This window comes from Schistocerca americana, chromosome 9, assembly GCF_021461395.2.
Source record: "Schistocerca americana isolate TAMUIC-IGC-003095 chromosome 9, iqSchAmer2.1, whole genome shotgun sequence".
Classification (NCBI taxonomy): Eukaryota; Metazoa; Arthropoda; class Insecta; order Orthoptera; family Acrididae; genus Schistocerca; species Schistocerca americana.
The window spans coordinates 178,487,922-178,510,375 of NC_060127.1; the positions used below are offsets into that span (position 1 = coordinate 178,487,922).

The window sequence follows — 22,454 nt, forward strand, 5'->3', positions numbered from 1 at the left end:
AAACTTATGTTTTTTTAAAATGGACCTCCTATATTTTTTCTTCAGCAATCCATAGCATGACAAAGCACATACACAATGGCGTTGATTGCATCGCAATATTCCCATTACATCCCGAGATATTAAGACGCGAAGTTGACGCTTGAAACACCCGACATGCGCTGCTAGCGCACGTCCTGAGGATCAGGCGTGAACCCCATGCTGCCCGTAATCGCAGCAGGATGGCAGCAGACCGTATTATTCGTTTCGGACCTCTTGATAAGTATGGAAGTGTGATTACGCATGTCAATCACATCGCAATTACGGGCAGCATGGGGTTCACGCCTGAGCCTCAGGACGTGCGCTAGCAGCGCATATCGGGTGTTTCAAGCGTCAACTTCGTGTCTTAATATCTCGGGATGTAATGGGAATATTGCGATGCAATCAACGCCATTGTGTATGTGCTTTGTCATGCTATGGATTGCTGAAGAAAAAATATAGGAGGTCCATTTAAAAAAAACATAAGTTTGTGTTAAAAAGCACATATACTTTCGTCTTAGAATGTTTCCAAATATGTACATTCGTGGGCCCCAGCACTACATTGATACCGGTGAAAGTCGTTTTCCAATAGCTGTTATTGTTCCAGAGATATTTTGGGTGGACAAGATAGCTGGGACACCTTGTATATCTTTTCGTGTGAACTCTTGATTTCATTTGTTTTCTTATAATGAACATTTCTCTATATGTAGTCCGGCGTCAACAAAATATTTTCATATTCAGAGGAGGAAGCTAGTGATTGAAACTTCGTGAGATGATCTCGCCGCAACGAAAAACTCATTTGTTTTGATGATTTCCACCTCAGAATCTGTATCATGTCCATGACACTGTCTCCCCTATTTCTCGATAATACAAAACGTGCTTCCCTTTTTTGAATTTTTTCAATGTGATCCGTTAAGTCTATCTGATAAGGATCCGAGACCACGCAGCGGGCAGTCTGAAACCGCAAGACCGCTACGGTCGCAGGTTCGAATCCTGCCTCGGGCATGGATGTTTGTGATGTCCTTAGGTTAGTTAGGTTTAACTAGTTCTAAGTTCTAGGGGACTAATGACCTCAGCAGTTGAGTCCCATAGTGCTCAGCGCCATTTGAACCATTTGAACCACGCAGCGGTATTTCAAAAGAGGATGGATAAGCGTCGTCCGGGCAGCCTCTTTAGTACAGCTGACATTTTCTAAGTGCTCAGCCAATGAAACGCAATCTTTGGTTCGTCTACCCCACAACATTTTCTGTGTGTTCTTTCCAATGAAAGAATGAAAGATGTGATGAGCACTACATGTTTGAGCTGATTTCAACTACACAGTGCAAGAACGAAATTGCGATTATCTGCTGAAACACCAGAGGAAATGCGCCTGGAGACTCTTAGGAAATACTGTATAAAGTTGAAACGTTGTTTCCAAAATGGTCGAAAAGTTGTCGACTGATTTACTTCAAATCTTCACGCGCTGCTCTGATAAACGTTTAGAGCGACAAAAGCTACATATATATTTTTTTTAAGAACACTATACTGGTTTTCCGTTAAAACTGACTGGGAGGAAAAAATTGCTCTGCTGTACTGAGAAGATGCGTGGTTCCCTTTTCTTTTCTATCAGTCTGCTCTAACCACGGCTGCAGTTCACGTATACTATTGGATGAAAATGTTTATCTTTACATCTTATTTCTCGTGGTACATAATTTTGAGCAAACATTGTATGCGCAACAATATGCTGTTCTGTTTTCTCCCCGCAGTCGTTTTTAACGCAAAACTGGTAATTTGTACGAGGGTAAGCCAATTATTATCCGCAATTTAGTTATATTTTTGTTTAGTTTCATATAAGGTGACCATATTTTCTTCGGACGAAAGTGGGACCTTCATACATTTTCTTGACCAAAAAGTGGGACAATTTTTTAGTTCTCGTTAAATATCACTTTTAATGCTAACATTTCTTCTTCCTCTGCAAATATAGCCTTCACTGATATCAGTATGTGTGTGTGTGTTGGAGGCCAGTGATGAAGTGCTCTGTCACGGGCTGCCTGGCGGCCGATCCATCGCCTCGGGTAGTTGACGTTCAGGTAGTTACGGACAGATAAGTGCCAATGTGGTGGCGCTCCATCCTGCTGAAATATGAATTGTTGTGCTTCTTGTTCGAGCTGAGGGAACAGCCAATTCTCTAACATCTCCAGATACTGTAGTCCAGTTACAGTAGCACCTTCGAAGAAAAAGGGACCAAAAACTTTATTGGCTGGAATAGCACAGAAAACGTTCACCTTAGGCGAGTCACGTTCATACTGAGTTGTTTCCCGCGGATTCTCAGTGCCCCATATAAACAACTGTCGTCGATTCACTTCTGCCGTACTCAATAACACAAAAAGCTTTCTGTTGAGCGGTCGCCATCTTAGCATCAACTGACGCTGACGCCTAGTCAACAGCGCCTCAAGCGAACAAATGTACAATTAAATGAAACTTTATAGCTCCCTTAATTCGCCGACAGATAGTGCTTAGCTCTGCCTTTTGTCGTTGCAGAGTTTTAAATTCCTAAAGTTGTGGTATTCTTTTTGAATCACCCTGTATATGAACACAGTAACTGTTCTCGAAAGAAGAGATACTGTTGATGACCGTGCAGCTTTTCCCTGGAATAAATGATGGTTAACTGATACCGTCAGCTGCTGACAGGTGTTGTTGATATACCTTGATGTGGACAGCTGAAAATGTGTGCCCCGATCGGGACTCGAACCCGGGACCTCCTGCATACATGGCAGACGCTCTATCCATTCTTTTTTTATTTATTTTTTTTTTTTTTTGCATTTTGTTCGTTGTGTTTGGTCGTTCCGGAGGTCACATGACATCCGGCCAAGTTCGTTTGTTGTTCCTTCCACTCAGTTTTTTTATTACAGAGGCCAACCACCTCTCTGACCGAACACGCTGAGCTACCGTGCTGTGGTTTTTTTTTTTTTTAATCTCATTTTGTTCCTTTTCGTTCGTTGTATCTGCTCGGGGCGGACGTCGCAAGACATCCGTTTCAGTTCGTCGTTGATCTATTTACTCAGTTTTTTTTATTACAGAGGGCGGCTAACCCCCTGACCGACCACGCTGAGTTACCGTGCCGGAGTCCATCTGAGCCACCGAGGACACAGATGAATAACGCGACTGCACGGACTTATCCCTTGCACGCTTCCCATTTATTCCAGGGAGAAGCTGCACAGTCATCAACAGTATCTCTTCTTTCGAGAACTAATTACTGTCTTCGTATATATAGTTACAGGCTACCCAGCCATTCACCTTCGTCTGTGCAAATGCTCACAGGTTGCCCAAACTCTTACGGGAATCGCCAAAGCGTGCGCGAGTAATGAGTGGATGGGCAAATGTCTATAAGGTACAATACATATGTATAATTGTGGACAGATGGGAATGTGAGTCTCACGGGAGGCGTGCAAGGGATAAGTCCCTGCAGTCGCGCTATTCATCTGTGTCCTCGGTGGCACAGATGGATAGAGCGTCTGCCATGTAAGCAGGAGGTCCCGGGTTCGAGTCCCGATCGGAGGCACACATTTTCAGCTGTTCACATCGAGGTATATCAACAACACCTGCCGGCAGCTGAGGGTTTCAGTTAATCATCATTTAAGAAAAATGTTCCATACAACATGTACGCCTATATCTTTGAGCTTTTAAGACAATATTTACAAATTTGAAGAACAGACAAAATTTCGTATGTATACAGTGTTGCTGCATGCTGTGGTTTTCCAGCCTATTACGTTTCTTATTTCACTTGTTTTCTTCCACAGTTTGTCATTTCCAACTATAACTTAACGTAGAAAAGTTATTTACTTCGAAGTTTTACCACTGAGAATGTTATTCTTAGACCTAACATTAACTAATTCTATGTGGAAAACTGTGTGTTCGTGCGTGCGTGTGTGTGTGTGTGTGTGTGTTTACAATATGTTTCACTTTTTCTAGTTTCCCCATTAGCTTAATGGGGAGACGAGTATTACATAACGTTCATTGTCACTGTTTACAAACTACGAAAACAACATGACGGACAGTTGAACAGTTGATAATGTTCTTGGAGGAAGGTTTGAATCTTTCTGGGGTTTATCGGCCATTTGTGTGTGTGTGTGTGTGTGTGTGTGTGTGTATGTTTGTGTGTTTGCATGTGGGTGAGCGGCGCGTTTCGTCACAGGGTTATTTGGTAACCTTTTTCGTAGGACTCTCCATACAGTTGATTGTGGTGTGTTTATGGGTTGGTTTGTGTGATAGTTGTACTTGATTTTTGGGCAAAAGCAATAGTTATGAAACCTTATCCCGCTCTGCCTCTGAAATATGAATTGTTGTGCTTCTTGTTCGAGCTAAGGGAACAACCAATTCTCTAACATCTGCAGATACTGCGGTCGCCATCTTAGCATCAACTGACGCTGACGCCTAGTCAACAGCGCCTCAAGCGAACAAATGTACAACTAAATGAAACTTTATAGCTCCCTTAATTCGCTGACAGATAGTGCTTAGCTCTGCCTTTTGTCGTTGCAGAGTTTTAAATTCCTAAAGTTGTGGTATTCTTTTTGAATCACCCTGTATTTTCAACTGCTGACCATTCTGGTGGCTCTGTCAACATCATCCATGAGAATACAGAAAACTCAGCTATTCCCTGTAACCATGAGGATAAACAGTGTACTGAAGCATCATAAAACGTTGATACTGCTATGTCAAATTTCTTAACAGACTGGTCAGCACAATCATTCAGCAGTTTTTTTACACTTAGTTGTACAAAATGTTCATGTTTCCTTGAATTAAGACTTTCAAAACTTTATTGAAGACTGCTAACACTTCTCATATGGAATTATTCTGCTTCTCAATGCTCAGAATGGATTGTTGGAAAACGCTCATTTGTGAATGTACAAAAAGTAAATAACATTCATTTATAGAATCACTGAAAAAACTCTTTAAGATTACAGAGCACTTTGAGTTAGACTGTGACAAAAAGGAAGGTTTCAAAGGTTCATACATTTTCAAGATCCTTTCTATGGCTGGCAACAATGAAACCCACCTTGTTTTGGCAAAGGAAAGTAAATTTTTGTAACTGACACCAACAAATTCACAGAATTCAGTGAGTTCTGCAACACGAATAGAAAAGATAAGAAAATGGTTGTACAACTTCATGACAATGCAGTCAATGTCAACAGGTAAAACATCACAAGCACTTTGAAGTGTGTTATGAACAACATGTGCTGGACAACCAATGCAAACAATGTTAGAGTTTTTTTAATTTTTCTTTCAGATGTGTGAAAACATTATTACCCTTATTCTTCATTAACCCCCCAAAATTACAGTTAGTATTGTCTGCACCAAATGCAACACACTTTGAGATGATTTTGAATGACTGTATAACATGAGAAAGATAATTGGAAATTGTTTCGGACTTTTCGTTCTGCAATTCATCAAGATCAAGCAATTTCGTCTGCAGTCCACCCTCACTTACAGAAAAATACTGAACTATCAGAGGAAAAATTTTCTGAAGCCCATGGTTGCTAGCATCAGTAGGTATTGAAAAGTATTTTGCACTGTTTACAGCAGCTATTTCCTGTTTCTGGGAATGCGGAGCTATAACATTGTTGATATTTGCTTCACACTTTGTTCTTCCACACGAAACATTTTCTGCAATCTTAGAATCAGTTTTTTTTTTTTTTTTTTTTTAGTTGAACACTGCAGTCATTAGAACGATAGCTTTGGTGGTGTTTAACAACATGGAATGACAGTGTTCCTTCTGCTGCAGCTACGTTTTTCTGTTCCTGTGTGTTTGAAATTACAAAATATCTCGTCATTTTTTGCGGGGAACCTGCCGATCTAAGATTCTTCCTGTGTTTCTTTGATTCCATATGATGCTTGAGATGTGCAGCACCAACATGAGACACGGATACAGCACAGTTACATACGTTACATTTTGCTGAATAATTGTCTGTAACAGTGAAGCAAGGAAATTTCCTCTGAAGCTCTTCCGAAAACTTCTATTTTCGTTTCGGCATTGCCACGACGTGCTAGCACTTCACGAAACTGATACTGAGTTCCGACAACAATGGCAAGCAAAAACAAAGAAAATAAGAGTACGCAACAATTATAGTGCGTAAGCTGTACATTATCAGGGGGTACCAACGTACGGAATGTCAGTTTCAATTGATAGTTTATAAAATCGACACTCAGAAAATATTTTAACCACTTTGTAAATGTCTGAAAATAATCCTTGAAAATCGGGACAAATTGCTTGTTTAAAAAAAAAAAAAAAAATCGGGGCAAATTTTTGAGCCTCAAAAAACGGGACAATCTCGATTAACCGGGATGTATGGTCATCCTAGTTTCATAGTACCGTCGTTTTAGCTTGATGACGCATGCTTTGTTCATTTGCTGTTATATCTCTGCAATTTTCAAGCCGCTGGGTTAGTTTCGTTATCGCTGCCGTGCTGTTAACCATGGCTGCTCCGCGTCTATCTGCACCAAAGAAGAGCAATGTTCAGTGATCCGTTTTCTGCGGTCGAAAGGCGTATCAGGGGCCGAAATTCATCGAAGACTTTAGGCACAGTACGGGAACAGTGTTCTGCCACAACGAAGCGTCTACGAATAGATTGCAAAATTCCGAAATGGTCGCACAAGTGTTACGCAAGATGGAGGAGCCGGACGACCGTTTACCGCCACAAATGAAGAAACCATTGAGCGTTCACGTGTAATGACTGTCCTAAACAGACGAAGTGGCACATCTTCTGCAAATTAGTCACGGTTCTGCCACGAACTCATCTACAACCGACTTGGATTTCAAAAAGTTTGTGCAAGATGGGTCCCAAAACAACTCACACAGTTGCATAAACAAACGCGCTCGGACATCTGCAAAAAACGTTTGGATCGCTATGTTAACATAGGGGACAACTTCTTAGACAGGATCATTACCGGTGACGAGACATGGATCCATCATTACGAGCCGGAGACTAAACGGCAGAATATGGAATAGAAATATCCAAATTCGCCGTGGAAGACAAAGTTCAAGACCCAACTGTCCGCAGGAAAACTGATGCTTACGGTTTTTTGCGACGCACAAGGTCCAGCACTGGAACGTTATTCGGAAAGGGGCACAACAATAAACAGTGTACGTTACAGTCAGATGCTTACTGTCAGGCTAAAGCCTGCAATTCGAAGCAAACGCCGAGGACTGCTGTCAAAAAGTGTTGTGTTGTTGCACGACAATGCCCGTCCGCATACTGCTGCCCACACTGCTGAACCGCTCCAGAAACTCAAATTTGAAGTACTGGGTCATCCTCCGTATAGTCACAACCTTGCCCTTTCTGCCTATCACTTGTTTGGTCCACTCAAACAGGCATTAAGGGGCCGTCGATTTACCTCGGACGAAGCAGTGAAAGAATCGGTGCATTCCTGGCTCGCAACTCAGCCGAGAACCTTCTTTTATGAGAGCATCAGGAAGCTTGTACAACGATGGACCAAGTGCGTTGAAACTCCAGGAGACTATATAGAAAAATGATGTTCTTGTAAATTGATACTTCCTGGCGGATTAAAACTGTGCCGGACCGAGACTCGAACTCGGGACCTTTCTTGTAAATTTCCTATTTGATTATAAAAAAATTTGATTACAAAAAAAAATTCAATCTGTATATTGAACAAGCAGTAAAGGAAACGAAAGAAACATTCGGAGTAGGTATTAAAGTCCACGGAGAAGAAATAAAAACGTTGAGGTTCGCCGATGACATTGTAATTCTCTCAGAGACAGCAAAGTACTTGGAAGAGCTGTTGATCCGAATGGACAGTGTCTTGAAAGGAGGATATAAGAATGCAGTCGAATTAAGTCGGGTGATGCTGAGGGAGTTAGAGTAGGAAATGAGACACTTAAAGTAGTTTGCTATTTGGGGAGCAAAATAACTGACGATGGTCGAAGTAGAGAGTATATATAGTAATTGTGTAGTGGACTGGCCAGACAGCCAATCCACTATACCCGGTAGCCGAAAAGCACGCGTTAAGCTCACGCAGGCTGGCGTGAGGTCTGGAACAATTAAAGGAGTTGAGTATAATAAATAAAGTACGTAGTTGATACAATACTTAACTTTAATCCATAATTGGAGAACATCGCTCTTGTTGATACATTATATAATCTCAATATAAACTGGTAATGGCGCCTTGCTAGGTCGTAGCCAATGACTTAGCTGAAGGCTATGCTAACTATCGTCTCGGCAAATGAGAGCGTAATTGTCAGTGTAGCATCGCTAGCAAAGTCTGCTGTACAACTGGGGCGAGTGCTATGAAGTGTCTCTAGACCTGCCGTGTGGCGGCGCTCGGTCTGCAATCACTGACAGTGGCGACACGTGGGTCCGTCGTATACTGGCGGACCGCGGCCGATTTAAAGGCTACCACCTAGCAAGTGTGGTGTCTGGCGGTGACACCACAAATTGACTTACCCTCGTAGTTATTTACCGATCTATGATTAGAATACTACAACCGATCTGAATCGTCTGAAACTTTGTAATCCTACCTGTTCGCAGATTAAAACTATGCTAAATACTGTTATAGGAGCTACTATCCTCACAGACCCAGTAGCTGAAGAGGCATTCCATAAGGAAGTGTTATAGGCCCTCTATTGTTCCTAATCTATATTAACGACATAGGAGACTATCTGAGTAGCCCTCTTAGATTATTTGCAGACGATGCTGTCATTTACCGTCTTGTAAAGTCATCAGATGACCAAAACAAATTGCAAAATGATTTAGATCAGATATCTGTGTGGTGGGAAAAGTGGAAATTGACCCTGAATAGAGAAAAGTCTGAAGTTATTCACATAAGTACTAAATGAACTCAGCTAAATTTCGATTAAGCGATAGTCACACAAATCTGAAGGCTGTAAATTCCACTAAATACTTAGGGATTACAATTACAAATAACCTAAAATGGAACGATCACATAGATAATGTTGTGGTTATGACCAACCAAAGACTGTGATTCATTTTCAGAACACTTCGAAGGCGCAACAGATCTACTAAAGAGACTGCTTACACTATAATTTGTCCGCCCTGTTCTGGAGTACTGCTGTGCGGTGTGGGATCCATATCGGGTGGGACTGACGCATGATACTGAAAAAAGTTCAAAGAAGAGCGGCTCGTTTTGTATTATCGTGAAATAGGGGAGATAGGGCCACAGACATGATACGTGAATTGGATTGGCAATGATTAAAACAAAGACGATCTTCTCATGAAATTTCAGTCACTAGTTTTCGGCTCCGATAGCGAAAACAGTCCGTTGGTACCCACCTACATAGGGAGAAATGATCATCACAATAAAATAAGAGAACTCAGGGCTCGCACAGACAAATGTAAGTGCTCGTTTTTCTCGCGCGGCGTCCGTGAGTGGAACGGTAGAGAGACAGCTTGAAGGTGGTTCATTGAACCCTCAGCAAGGCACTTAATTCTGAATGGCAGAGTAATCACGTAGATATTGATGTAGATTAGAGGTCTAACTCACACCTCATATATCTATGATTCTTAACTATTTACCCATTCATTTTAACCCTTGTTGTTCACACGGAACATCTAAGTCGTACACTGTTTTCTGCAATATGTTTAAGTTTCGTCTTTGGGTGGGTGTCGGTGCCTGAATGCAACAATTACGCTCTCACACACAGCAATATCCCGTTGTCTCTGGTGAGAAGTTTCTGAATAGCGTGCGTCTTTAGCAGACACGAATGTAAGTAGATTTACAAATGTATTAGCGAATTCTTACCTTGAACATTGCAAATGGACTACCTTTTCTGTGAAAATCAAGCCTGGCCTTGAGTGCGGGATGGACAACAAGACCGGAAGAAGAAGAAAACAGCAGTTCCTGTGACAGTGAATGATATACGGTATGATAGTTTTGGTCACTGGATTGAGTATGAAGATGTAAACTTTGCGCTCAGGGACAGTCGATTGTACAGAATTGCGGAAAATATGAAATTGGCCAGTGCTTTGTAGCAAAAAGACGTTTCATGTAGTACTTATACTATAACAACCCCAGACCTTCTGTGGGCAATGATAGTTTAGGTATCATACTGTATTTTGAAACAATGTACTTAAAAACTTGTAAATAATAGATTTCAGCTATCAGTCGTCCTTTTGAGATTTTATTGGCAGATCTAGATTTCAGCTAGAAACTAGCCATCCTCAATGCACTATCATTTTTGATCAATGCATGTAATGCCTGTTGGTCGGGCTTCATTCACAGTTCATTGAATTGAGTATTCTTACCAAGAACAGTGAAACACAAAATTTTTCATCTCTAACCGAGAAGCCAAACACCAGTTTTCAAAAATACAACTCTAAAATGCTTTCGTAATGAAATATTTTCGTAAAACGTTTCACCCCCGTTTCACTACCTTAGGGACTGAATTCCCAAAAACAGTGACATGCGCATGTTTTATTTCCAACAGAGAAGACAAAAATATATTTACACAGAAAAATGCGTTTCACTGCCAAAGGGGTTGAATTTCCAAAAACAGTGAAACATATACGGTACTTTTTATTTCTGTCTGAGAAGTCAGATTTAAATTTTCATAGACTTATCGTTAAAAATGTTTTCGTAATAAAATATTTTCATAAAAAATCTCATCCGCTATTCCACCCTCTCAGGGGTTCACTTCCCAAAAACACTGAAACACGCATTTTTTGTTAGTAACTGAGAAGTCAAATACCAATGTTCACAGATGTAGCATTAAAAATACTTCAGTAGTTCTTTAATAAGTATATATTTTTGAAAAATGCTATCAGCTACTATTTCACCCCCACAGGGTTAAATGTATTTGTATCTGACCGTGAAACCAAACACAAATTTTCGTATATCTAGCTTCAAAATTTGCTTAATAGCGAGACTTTTAAAAAAGAAACCTTCTTCGCCTATTCCACCCGCTTACAGTCGGAATTTCGATAAATCGCTTCTTAAACGACGCCTTCAGTATAAGAACCACACCTTCTCCATATATCAAGTTTCTATCCTTAACGGTTTGGGCTGGGCGATGGTAGGTCAGTCAGTCAGTCAGGACTGACATTTATATAGAGGATAAGAAGTTTTATCCTAGGGAACAAAAATCAAATAATCCCCGTACTGTCGTACATTGTTTCTCTTCACCATCCAGGTATCTCTCCACGCATGTCCCAGGTGATTCCACTGGTTGCTGGTAGTGTTCCCGTCAGTTCAGTCAGTGGGTATCTTCTCTACCTGTTGATGGCCTAGCTGCGTGGATATTGGCGTACGCCAGTCCCAAGGCATCCCGTTCTTCGCATTCCATGCAGTCTTGCTATGGCGTTCTTGTAGGTCCAGCTTCGAAATTGTCTTACTAGCGACCTTTTTCATAAGACGTTTTATGGCCTATTTCACCTCCTTAAGGTTGAAATTGGAAAAATTCCTTCTTAAATGACGCCTACAGTGTAAGATATACATCTTCTCCAAATTTCAAGTTTCTGCCATCAGCGGTGTTGGCTGGGCGATGGTGAGTCAGCTAGTGAGGACATTGCCTTTTATACACTACTGGCCATTCAAATTGCTACACCAAGAAGAAATGCAGATGATAAACGGGTATTCATTGGACAAATATATTATATTAGAACTGACACGTGATTACATATTCAAGCAAATTTGGTGCATAGATTCCGAGAAATCAGTACCCAGAAAAACCACCGCTGGCCGTAATAACGGCCTTGATACGCCTGGGCATTGAGTCAAACAGAGCTTGGATGACGTTTACAGGTACAACTGCCCACGCAGCTTCATAACGATACCACAGTTCATCAAGAGTAGTGACTGGCGTATTGTGACGAGCCAGTTGCTCGGCCACCATTGACCAGACGTTTTCAATTGCTGAGAGATCTGCAGAATGTGCTGGCCAGGGCAGCAGTCGAACATTTTCTGTATCCAGAAAGGCCCGTACAGGATCTGCCACATGCGGTCGTGCATTATCCTGCTGAAATGTAGGGTTTTGCAGGGATCCAAGGAAGGGTAGAGGCACGGGTCGTAACACATCTGAAGTGTAACATCCACTGTTCAAAGTGCCGTCAGTGCGAACAACAGGTGACCGAGACGTGTAACCAATGGCACCCCATACCAACACCCCGGGTGATAACGCCAGTATGGGGATGACGAATACACGCTTCCTATATGCGTTCACCGCGATGTTGCCAAACACGGATGCGACCATTATGATGCTGTAAACAGAACCGGGATTCATCAGAAAATATGACGTTTTGCCATTCGTGCACCCAGGTTTGTCATTGAGTACACCATCGCAGGCGCTCCTGTGTGTGATGCAGCGTCAAGGGTAACCGCAGCCATTGTCTCCGAGCTGACAGTCCATGCTAGTGATAACTTCGACGAACTGTTCGTGCACATGGGTGATGTCTTGCAAACGTCCCCATCTGTTGACTCAGGGGTCGAGACGTCACTGCACGATCCGTTACAGCCATGGAATAAGATGCCTGTCATCTCGACCGCTAGTGATACGAGGCCGTTGGGATTCAGCACGACGTTCCCTATTATCCTCCTGATCCCATCGATTCCATATTCTGCTAGTCAGTCATTGGATCTCGACCAACCCGAGCAGCAATGTAGCGATTCGGCAAACGGCAATCGCGATAGCCTACAATCCGACTTTTATCAAAGTCGGAAACGTGATGGTACGCATTTCTCCTCCTCACACGAGGCATCACAACAACGTTTCACCAGGCAACGCCGGTCAACTGCTGTTTGTGTATGAGAAATAGGTTGGAAACTTTCCTCATGTCAGCACGTTGTAAGTGTCGCCACCGGCGCCAACGTTGTGTGAATACTCTGAAAAGCTGATCATTTGTCGGTTGAAATTCGCGTGTGTAGCACGTCAAATTCGTTGTGTAGCAATTTTAATGGCCAGTAGTGTATATAGAGGCAAGTACATCTGGCAACGCTGTCTCATGTCCTTTTCAACTTATTCGGTTCATTTGCCGTCTGTGTGATTGTAACGCTCGGAGTGCGTGACGGAGACCCTCGTTGGCAGGCACCAGGAGCTGGAGGAGCGCATCCGCAAGCTGTGGCGTATGAGGGCGCGCCAGCAGGTTCGCCCAGCGGAGCCCCGGCAGTGCGGCGGCCGGCTGTGCGCCGTCGTCAGCCAGAGTCGCCGGAGGGCGGCCTCCAGGGAGGAGCTGGCCTACGTGGACTACGTGCGCGCCGCCGCCACCCACGCACACGTCTGGACCAGGGGCAGGAGCAGCGCCGCCGCGCTGGACCGAGACCTCCAGGACGAGGCCGCCTGGAGCATCCTGGACTTCGAGCAGAGTCTGCGCAAGGTCGGTGTACACCTACCCTCCCCAGGTCACCTAACCGTTAGTGGCACTGTCCCCCCCCCCCCCCCCCCCGGCGCCTGTTCCATTCCATTTCCGAATGGCGTGCGGGGAGGACGACCTCCGGCAAGCCTCCGTCTAGGCTACAGCTTCTCTCATTTTCTCGGCGGGCGTATGTCGGAGTAACTACACTGATCAGCCAGAACAATATTGTTGTTGTTGTTGTGGTCTTCAGTCCTGAGACTGGTCTGATGCACCTCCCCATGTTACTCTATCCTGTGCAAGATTCTTCATCTCCCAGTACGTACTGCAACCTACATCCTTCTGAATCTGCTTGGTGTATTCATCTCTTGGTCTCCCTCTAAGATTTTTACCCTCCACACTGCCATCCAATGCTAAATTTGTGATCCTTTGATGCCTCAGAACATGTCCTACCAACCGCCCCGTTCTTCTTGTCACATTGTGCCACAAACTCCTCTTCTCCCCAATTCTGTTCAATACCTCCTCATTAGTTACGTGATCTACCCATCTAATCTTCAGCATTCTTCTGTAGCACCACATTTCGAAAGCTTCTATTCTCTTTTTGTCTAAACTATTTATCGTCCACGTTTCACTTCCATACATGGCTACACTCCATACAAATACTTTCAGAAACGACTTCCTAACACTTAAATCAATACTCGATGTTAACAAATTTCGCTTCTTCAGAATCGCTTTCCTCATCATTGCAAGTCTACATTTTATATCCTCTCTACTTCGACAATCATCAGTTATTTTGCTCCCCAAATAGCAAAACTCGTTTACTACGTTAAGTGTCTCATTTCCTAATCTAATTCCCTCTGCATCACCCGACTTAATTCCACTACATTCCATTATCCTTGTTTTACTTTTGTTGATGTTCATCTTATATCCTCCTTTCAAGACACTGTCCGTTCCGTTCAACTGCTCTTCCAAGTCCTTTGCTGTTTCTGACAGAATTACAATGTCATCGTTATTAACCCCTACGTTTCTAGTATTTGTAGACTTAGAGAAAGCTCTTGACAATGTTGACTGGAATACTCTCTTTCAAATTCTGAAGGGGAGCGAAAGACTACTTACAGTTTGTACAAAAACCAGGTGGCAGCTATAAGAGTCGAGGGGCACGAAAGTGTATCAGTGGTTGGGAAGGGAGTGAGACAGGGTTGTAGCCTCTCCCCGATGTTATTCAATCTGTATATTGAGCAAGCAGTGAAGGAAACAAAAGAAAAATTCGGAGTAGGTATTAAAATCCACGGAGAAGAAATAAAAGCTTTGAGGTTCGCCGATGACATTGTCATTCTGTCAGAGACAGCAAAGGACTTGGAGGAGCAGTCGAACGGAATGGATAGTGTCTTGAAAGGAGGGTATAAGATGAACATCAACAAAAGCAAAACGAGAATAATGGAATGTAGTCGAATTGAGTCGGGTGATTAGATTAGGAAATGAGGCACTTAAAGTAGTAAAGGAGTTCTGCTAATTGGGGGGCAAAATAACTGATGATGGTCGACGTAGAGAGGATATAAAATGTAGACTGGCAATGGCAAGGAAAGCGTTTCTGAAGAAGAGAAATTTGTTAACATCGAGTATAGATTTAAGTGTCAGGAAGTCGTTTCTGAAAATATTTGTATGGAGTGTAGCCATGTATGGAAGTGAAACGATAAATAGTTAGGACAAGAAGAGAATAAAAGCTTTCGAAATGTGGTGCTACAGAAGAATGCTGAAGATTAGATGGGTAGATCACATAACTGATGAGGAGGTGCTGAATAGGATTGGGGGGAAGAGAAGTTTGTGGCACAACTTGACTAGAAGAAGGGATCGGTTGGTAGGGCATGTTCTGAGGCATCAAAGGATCACCAATTTAGTATTGGAGGGCAGCGTGGAGGGTAAAAGTCATAGAGGGAGACCAAGAGATGAATACAGATTCAGAAGGATGTAGGTTGCAGTAGGTACTGGGAGATGAAGAAGCTTGCACAGGATAGAGTAGCATGGAGAGCTGCATCAAACCAGTCTCAGGACTGAAGACCACAACAACAACAACCTAATAGCCGGTCTGACCACCTTTTGCACTGGTAACAGCGGCGACGTTTCATCACATAGAAGCAATGAGACTTTGGTAAGTCGCTGGAGGGAACTGACACCACATCTGCACACTCCAGTAATTCTCGTACATTATGGAGAGGGGGCGATGAGTTCTCACGCGACGTTCCATTACATCCCAGATCTTCTTGATCGGATTCAGATCTGAAGAGCTGGGGAAGCAGCACATCAATTTGAACTCGTCACTGTGTTACTCGAACCACTCCATCACACTACTGCTCTTGCGACATGGCGCATTGTCTTGTTGAAAAATGCCACTGCTGTCGGGAAATAGGATCGTTACGAAGGGTGTAAGTGGTCTGCAGCCACCGTACGATTCTCCTCAGCCGTCATAGCGCCTTGTACAAGCTGTGGATGCTCACGCGAATTTTCCGCAAAGCATGATGGAGCCGCTGCCCAGCGTCCCACAGTACAGGTGTCAAAGAGCTGTTGCCCTGGAAGACGATAGATCCGCGCTCTCCCATACGCATGATGAGGAAGGTAGCGGGAGTCATCAGACCATGCAACGCTCTGCCACTGCGCCAACGTCCAGTGCCGATGGTAACGTGGCCATTTCAGTCGTAGTTGGCGGTGTCTTGATGTTAACTTTGGTACACGCATGGGTCGTTGGCTGCGGAGGTCCATCGTTAGACGTTTTTGGTGTACTGTGTGTTCAGACACACCTACAATCTGTCCAGTGTTAAAGTTTGATGTTAGTACCGCCACAGTTCGCCGCCTCTTTTGTTTCACCAGTCTGCCAAGCCTACGACGTCCGTCATCCATAATGGGGGGTGGTCACCCAACCCCACGACGTCTGGACGAGGTATCGCCTTTGTTTCGCCACGTGTTGAAGACACCCACCATAGCATTCGTCGAAACCCCTACAAGTCGTGCAGTTTCCGAAATGTTCGTGCCGAGCCTCCGGGGCATCACGATCTGCCCTCGGTCAAACACACGTAGATGGCACGCCTTCCCCGTTCTCCACACGGACAGCACGCTCACTGATACTACATGCACCGTGTGTGTGTCCGACTACGAGCCATTCCCCGCCAGGTGACGCTGTTATATCGATAGTAGGTCGGTGATTCAAATGGCTCAAATGGCTCTGAGCACTATGGGACTTAACATCTGTGGTCATCAGTCCCCTAGAACTTAGTACTACTTAAACCTAACTAACCTAAGGACATCACACACATCCATGCCCGAGGCAGGATTCGAACCTACGACCGTAGCAGTCGCGCGGTTCCGGACTGAGCGCCTAGAACCGCGAGACTGCGGGTGGCAGGTCGGTGCTCATAATATTCTCGCTGAACAGTGTAATATGTATGTAGGGCAAATACCAAACAGCAGCCGCATTTCAGTCAGTTGTATTTACACTACTGGCCATTAAAATTGCTACTCCAAGAAGAAATGCAGATGATAAACGGGTATTCATTGGACAAATATATTATATTTGAACTGACATGTGATTACATTTTCACGCAAATCAGTACCCAGAACAACCACCTCTGGCCGTAATAACTGCCTTGATACGCCTGGGCATTGAGTCAAACAGAGCTTGGATGGCGTGTACAGGTACAGCTGCCCATGCAGCTTCAACAAGATACCACAGTTCATCAAGAGTAGTGACTAGCGTATTGCGACGAGCCACTTGCTCGGCCACCATTGACCAGACGTTTTCAGTTATTGAGAGATCTGGATAATGTGCTGGCCAGGGCAGCAGTCGAACATTTTCTGTATCCAGAAAGGCCCCTACATCCCCTGAAACATGCGATCGTGCATTATCCTGCTGAAATGTAAGGTTTCGCAGGGATCGAATGAAGGGTAGAGCCACGGGTCGTAACACATCTGAAATGTAACGACCACCGTTAAAAGTGCCGTCAATGCGAACAAGAGGTGACCAAGACGTGTAACCAATGGCACCCCATACCTTCACGCCGGGTGATACGCCAGTATGGCGATGACGAATACAAGCTTCCAATGTGCGTTCACCGCGATGTCACCAAACACGGTTGCGACCATCATGATGCTGTAAACAGGACCTGAATTCATACGAAAAAATGATGTTTTGCCATTCGTGCACCCAGGTTCGTCGTTGAGTACACCATCGCAGGCGCTCCTGCCTGTGATGCAGCGTCAAGGGTAACCGCAGCCATGGTCTCCAAGCTGATGGTCCATGCTGCTGCAAACGTCGTCGGACTGTTGTCTTGCAAACGTCCCCATCTGTTGACTCAGGGATCAAGACGTGTCTGCACGATCCGTTACAACCATGCGGATAAGATGCCTGTCATCTCGACTGCTAGTGATACGAGGCCGTTGGGATCCAGCACGGCGTTCCGTATTACCTTCCTGAACCCACCGATTCCATATTCTGCTAACAGTCATTGGATGTCGACCAACGCGAGCAGCAATGTATCGATACGATAAACCACAATCGCGATAGGTTAAAATCCGACCTTTATCAAAGTCGGAAACGTGATGGTACGCATTTCTCCTGCTTACACGAGGCATCACAACAACTTTTCACCAGGCAACGCCGGTCAACTACTGCTTGTGTATGAGAAATCGGTTGTAAACTTTCCTCATGTCAGCACGTTGTAGGTGTCGCCACCGGCGTCAATCTTGTGTCAATGCTCTGGAAAGCTAATCATTTGCATATGACAGCATCTTCTTGCTGTCGGTTAAATTTCGCGTGTGTAGCACGTCATCTTCGTGGTGTAGCAATTTTAATGGCCAGCAGTGTATTTCTCTTTGATCTACCAGGTTCGGCACTTCACTTGCGGCATCCTCAAGCCCGTGTGCACGCTGTGAAATAATGTACCACAAAACTTGGTGCAGTACCGCAGGAGCCATCAAATAAATCTGGATTCCGTGAATCTCTTTCTGAAGGGAGTATCCCAACAGTTAGACGAATACTGTCTCGAAATCTCAGGAGTAAACCTGTCCGTGCTACTCAAACCTCTCCCGTAGCGTCCGCCACTGGAATTTCTTGAACACATCCGTTACGCTCTCGCGCCTACTCAGAGAGCCCACGTAAAACCGTGCCGCTCTTTAGTGGTTTTTCTCTATCGTCAATCCAACTTCGCAACGTTCCCTCACCAGCCTTCGGCTCCAGCCCTCCCTGTAATAAAAGTTTATTACATTTTCTTATTCTATATGGAAATTATAGCATCCATTTGGTATGTGCTTCACTCTTCCTCAGAGACTGCACATGTTACTCCAGAAAAATTAGGTTTTCTAAATGTGAAAAATTCTTCCAACGTAGAACATGGTGATGTACCTACAAAAATTTTCTATTCAATTTTAAAAATGTTGCCGTCCACAAAACAGTGTCAGTATGGTACCGTATATTATTAATTTACCACACATAAACAATATGTGACTGAAATCAGATTAAGAAGAAACATTACAAAAAAAATGTTACGAAAACCATTACATTTTGAAAATGAAGCTACTGGCAACGAACTTTCTCCGTTTTCTAGACAGGGAAAATAGTGAAGACATAAGGAAACACAGTGTCTCTGCAAATATCACGTGCTCCATGGTAGAGGACCTTCTGTTTCAAGGCCGACGAAGGACGCCTAATCGTCCGCACGTTATATAAGTAATTTTTAAAAAAATCCTCAATTTTATTCACCATTAAATTCTGTATGTATGCAGATGTCAATGACGTTCGAGTTGAGGGACAATACGGAGTAGGCAGAGGCGTGAACGGGAGTTTGGATTGGGAGGGAGGCGTGCTAAGATAAAGTGTGCCGCTGTGCGAAGTCACAGTGCCTGTCTGTCACAGTGGTTAGCGCATCAGCCTACTGAGTGGGAGACTCTGGTTCGAATCCCAACCTTGGGACAAATTTTCACATATATATATGTTATTGATGTTCGAGATTTAAAAAGGTTTCTGGAACAATATTATAGATTCATAAGATAAAACTCTGTAACTGAGGAAGTCACCCTCCAAATAGCCTTGATATGAGGGCTGTTCGGAAAGTAAGGAAAGATAGGTCGCGAAATGGAAAACACACTGAGAATCAAAGCTGTTTTATTGGCAACCGTTAGCTACACCTTACAGCTGCTTCTCTACACAGTCGCCACTCAGACATCTGTCGTAGCGTTGTATCAACTTTTCAATTCCCTCGTTATAGAAGACAGCCGCCAGTGCTTTTCGACAAGTTTCTACTCTGGACTACAGCTCGTTTTCTGTGCCAAATGGTTGTGTTCATAGCTAGCGGTTCATTTGAGCAGAGATGAACCTCAGGGGTAGCCAATTACGGGCTGTATTGTAGGAGACCAAACACTTCCCATCGAAAACGCTGCAGGAGCGTCTTCATTGCCTCTGCAGAGTGCAGCCGAGAACTGTCGTTTAGAACTAACAGCATGACAGCTATATTACGTGGATTGCATAGCTTCAGGCGAAATCTTTCACCAGGCCCTCATACTTGGCGGGAGACGCTAATTTCCAGCCATCTTTACGTTCTCACTGTGAGCTCAGAACTGAAAAGAGCGACATGATACAATCGACGGGCGTACTAGACACAGTGCCCAACGCATCTGTGCAAAGCTTCATCAGATTTTCACACTATTTTCCATTTTGCGACCGATCGCTCCATACTTTCCGAATAAACTTCGTGTATTACACAGCAATTAAATGAGTAGAACTCATTTTAATCACAAATGCTGCACTTAACAAAACCACATGTCCCACAAAAATAAAACCAAAAAACTAAACTGAAACTAAAGTCCATTCAGACAGGCGCTATGGTACCAACCGAACGCCATGTCATCCTCAGCACATAGGCATCACTCTATGTGGATATAGAGGGACATGTGGGCAGCTTTCGTGTTCTGAACTGCTACTTCGCTGTCAAGTAGCACCTCAATTGGTCTCACATGGGATGACTGCAGCCCACTAGGCAACAGAGCTCGGTAGAACCGGATGGTCACCCATAAAGCAATAGACGACATTTCTATTACTACCAACGATTTCGTAGGCGCCCAAGTCATCTTGCATGGTGCGTCGGTGTTTTGCGGTGGATTTTTGAGCTTCACACTCGCTAACAAGGATGCGAATGAACACGGTAGTGGCTGGGTCACCGTTGCTCTTGTACGCGGACCAAAAGTCGATAAAGTAGAAGGGCTAGATAATTTCAACTCACGTGATGTCAACGCTTATCGGACATTTCGGATTTGTGAAGTGTACAACAGAGATAAGGGTTCATCGTATTACATGTCCCTCGTGATGACTGGGTGTTGTGTAATGTCCTTAGGTTAGCTAGGTTTAAGTAGTTCTAAGTTCTAGGGGACTGATGATCATAGATGTTAAGTCCCATAGTTCTGAGAGCCATTTGACTCATATTACATGTCGACTATGCCTTTGGTTCTCAGGACCAGGAATCGTCGTAAAATAAATGAATCAGAATCTGTCTCGGTGTGGGTGAAAGGTGTTGCCAACTGTAAAAAGATCGCACTCGTTGGTGATCTGACTCATTACTATAGAAATTAAATAAAGTTCCCTTCCTTATCCTTAATCCTTATCTATTAAAAAAGCTACACATTGATCTTGCCAAAAGCCGAGAAGCGGTTCTTCTTGGTGTTCAAATCGCTCTGAGTACTATGGGACTTAACGGCATCAGTCCCCTAGAACTTAGAACTACTTAAATCTAACTAACCTAAGGACGATACACATATCCATGCCCGAGGCAGGATTCGAACCTGCGACCGTAGCTGTTACGCGGTTCCAGACAAGCGCCTAGAACCGCTCGGCCACTCCGGCCGGCTCTTCTTGGTGTTGTAGCTCTCTGGGGTACCCTGGGATGCTCTTTGGGGCACCCTGTGATGCTAAACGTTCATTAATATTTGTTCATATGGGCGAAAATCTCGTCTCCAAAGGGTTGTAGCTGGTTGCCTATCTGCTTGCCCAGCACCGCTTAACTTCGGTATTACGATGGTTTACGGTGTTAACACTGTGACAAGGCCGTTGGCCCAAAAAACCAAAAGCTGCATAAAACCTCTCGGAACTGCTTATGGAATTTTCTAGTGTGTATTCCTTTGTGTGCTTTTAAAAAACCCTCACTAGAGTAAAACACGAACAGAGCCAGCATTTGTTCCTAAGTACATTATCCTCCAGGTTACATCTGTCCTCTACTTGCAGTCTTGTTTTGGCCAAGAATACCTTCTTCGCCTGAAGTGGCCTTCTTTTTGTGTTCTTCTTGCTTTTTCCGTCATTACTTTGTTTCTTAATTTCTAGAATTCGTCTACTTTGACTTCTTTGTAGTCCCCAATTTTGATATTAATTTTTCACCAACCTCATTTCTGCTGTTTATCACGACTTTCGACTTTCTTAGTTTACTCTTAATCCACAGTGCGAGTTCATCTGACTGTTCATGCGATTCAACACATCCTTCAGTCCTTGCTCACACCTAGATATTCGAAAGAAGCTCCATTTAAATTCAATTCTTTTTTAAATTCGTGAGGTGTGATATGTATAATTGTATTCGAACTGTGACATGTACGTGAGCTACTGTTGTACTGCTGAACTTCACTCTCCGTTCTTCTGCTGTTCCACAGGCGTACTATGAAGAATCTACAGGCCAGGACTACAGCCTGATGACCGTGGCAGAGCTGCAGAATCTGACTGACGCAGCCGCCGAGAAAGGGACCACCGACGTCAGAGTGAGTAGCGCCGGAGGCACCACCTGCTACTATGCATCCCCATTCCCCTCCGTATCCCGAATCCACTGCATCAAGAAAACATTCCAGAATGAAATTTTCACTCTGCAGCGGAGTGTGCGCTGATATGAAACTTCCTGGCAGATTAAAACTGTGTGCCGGACCGAGAATCGAACCCGGGACCTTTGCCTTTTGCGGGCAAGTGCTCTAACCTGCCAGGAAGTTTCATATCAGAGCACACTCCGACGTAGAGTGAAAATTTCATTCTAGAAACATCCGCTCCGCTGTGGCTAAGCTATATCTCCGCATCATCCTTTCTTCCAGGAGATCTAGTTCTGCATGGTATGCAGAAGAACTTCTGTGAAG

At 43.9% G+C, this 22,454-nt stretch overlaps 1 protein-coding gene across 1 annotated transcript in view; it reads left to right on the forward strand.

Moving 5' to 3' along the window:
* The window catches only part of LOC124550796 (neprilysin-1-like), a 487,987-nt gene that overhangs the window by 238,662 nt on the left and 226,871 nt on the right, over positions 1 to 22,454 (forward strand). Inside the window, exons 8-9 of the mRNA XM_047125521.1 lie at positions 13,046 to 13,334; positions 21,987 to 22,091. Coding sequence (XP_046981477.1) covers positions 13,046 to 13,334; positions 21,987 to 22,091 — 394 coding nt within the window. The remainder of the gene's footprint in view (positions 1 to 13,045; positions 13,335 to 21,986; positions 22,092 to 22,454) is intronic.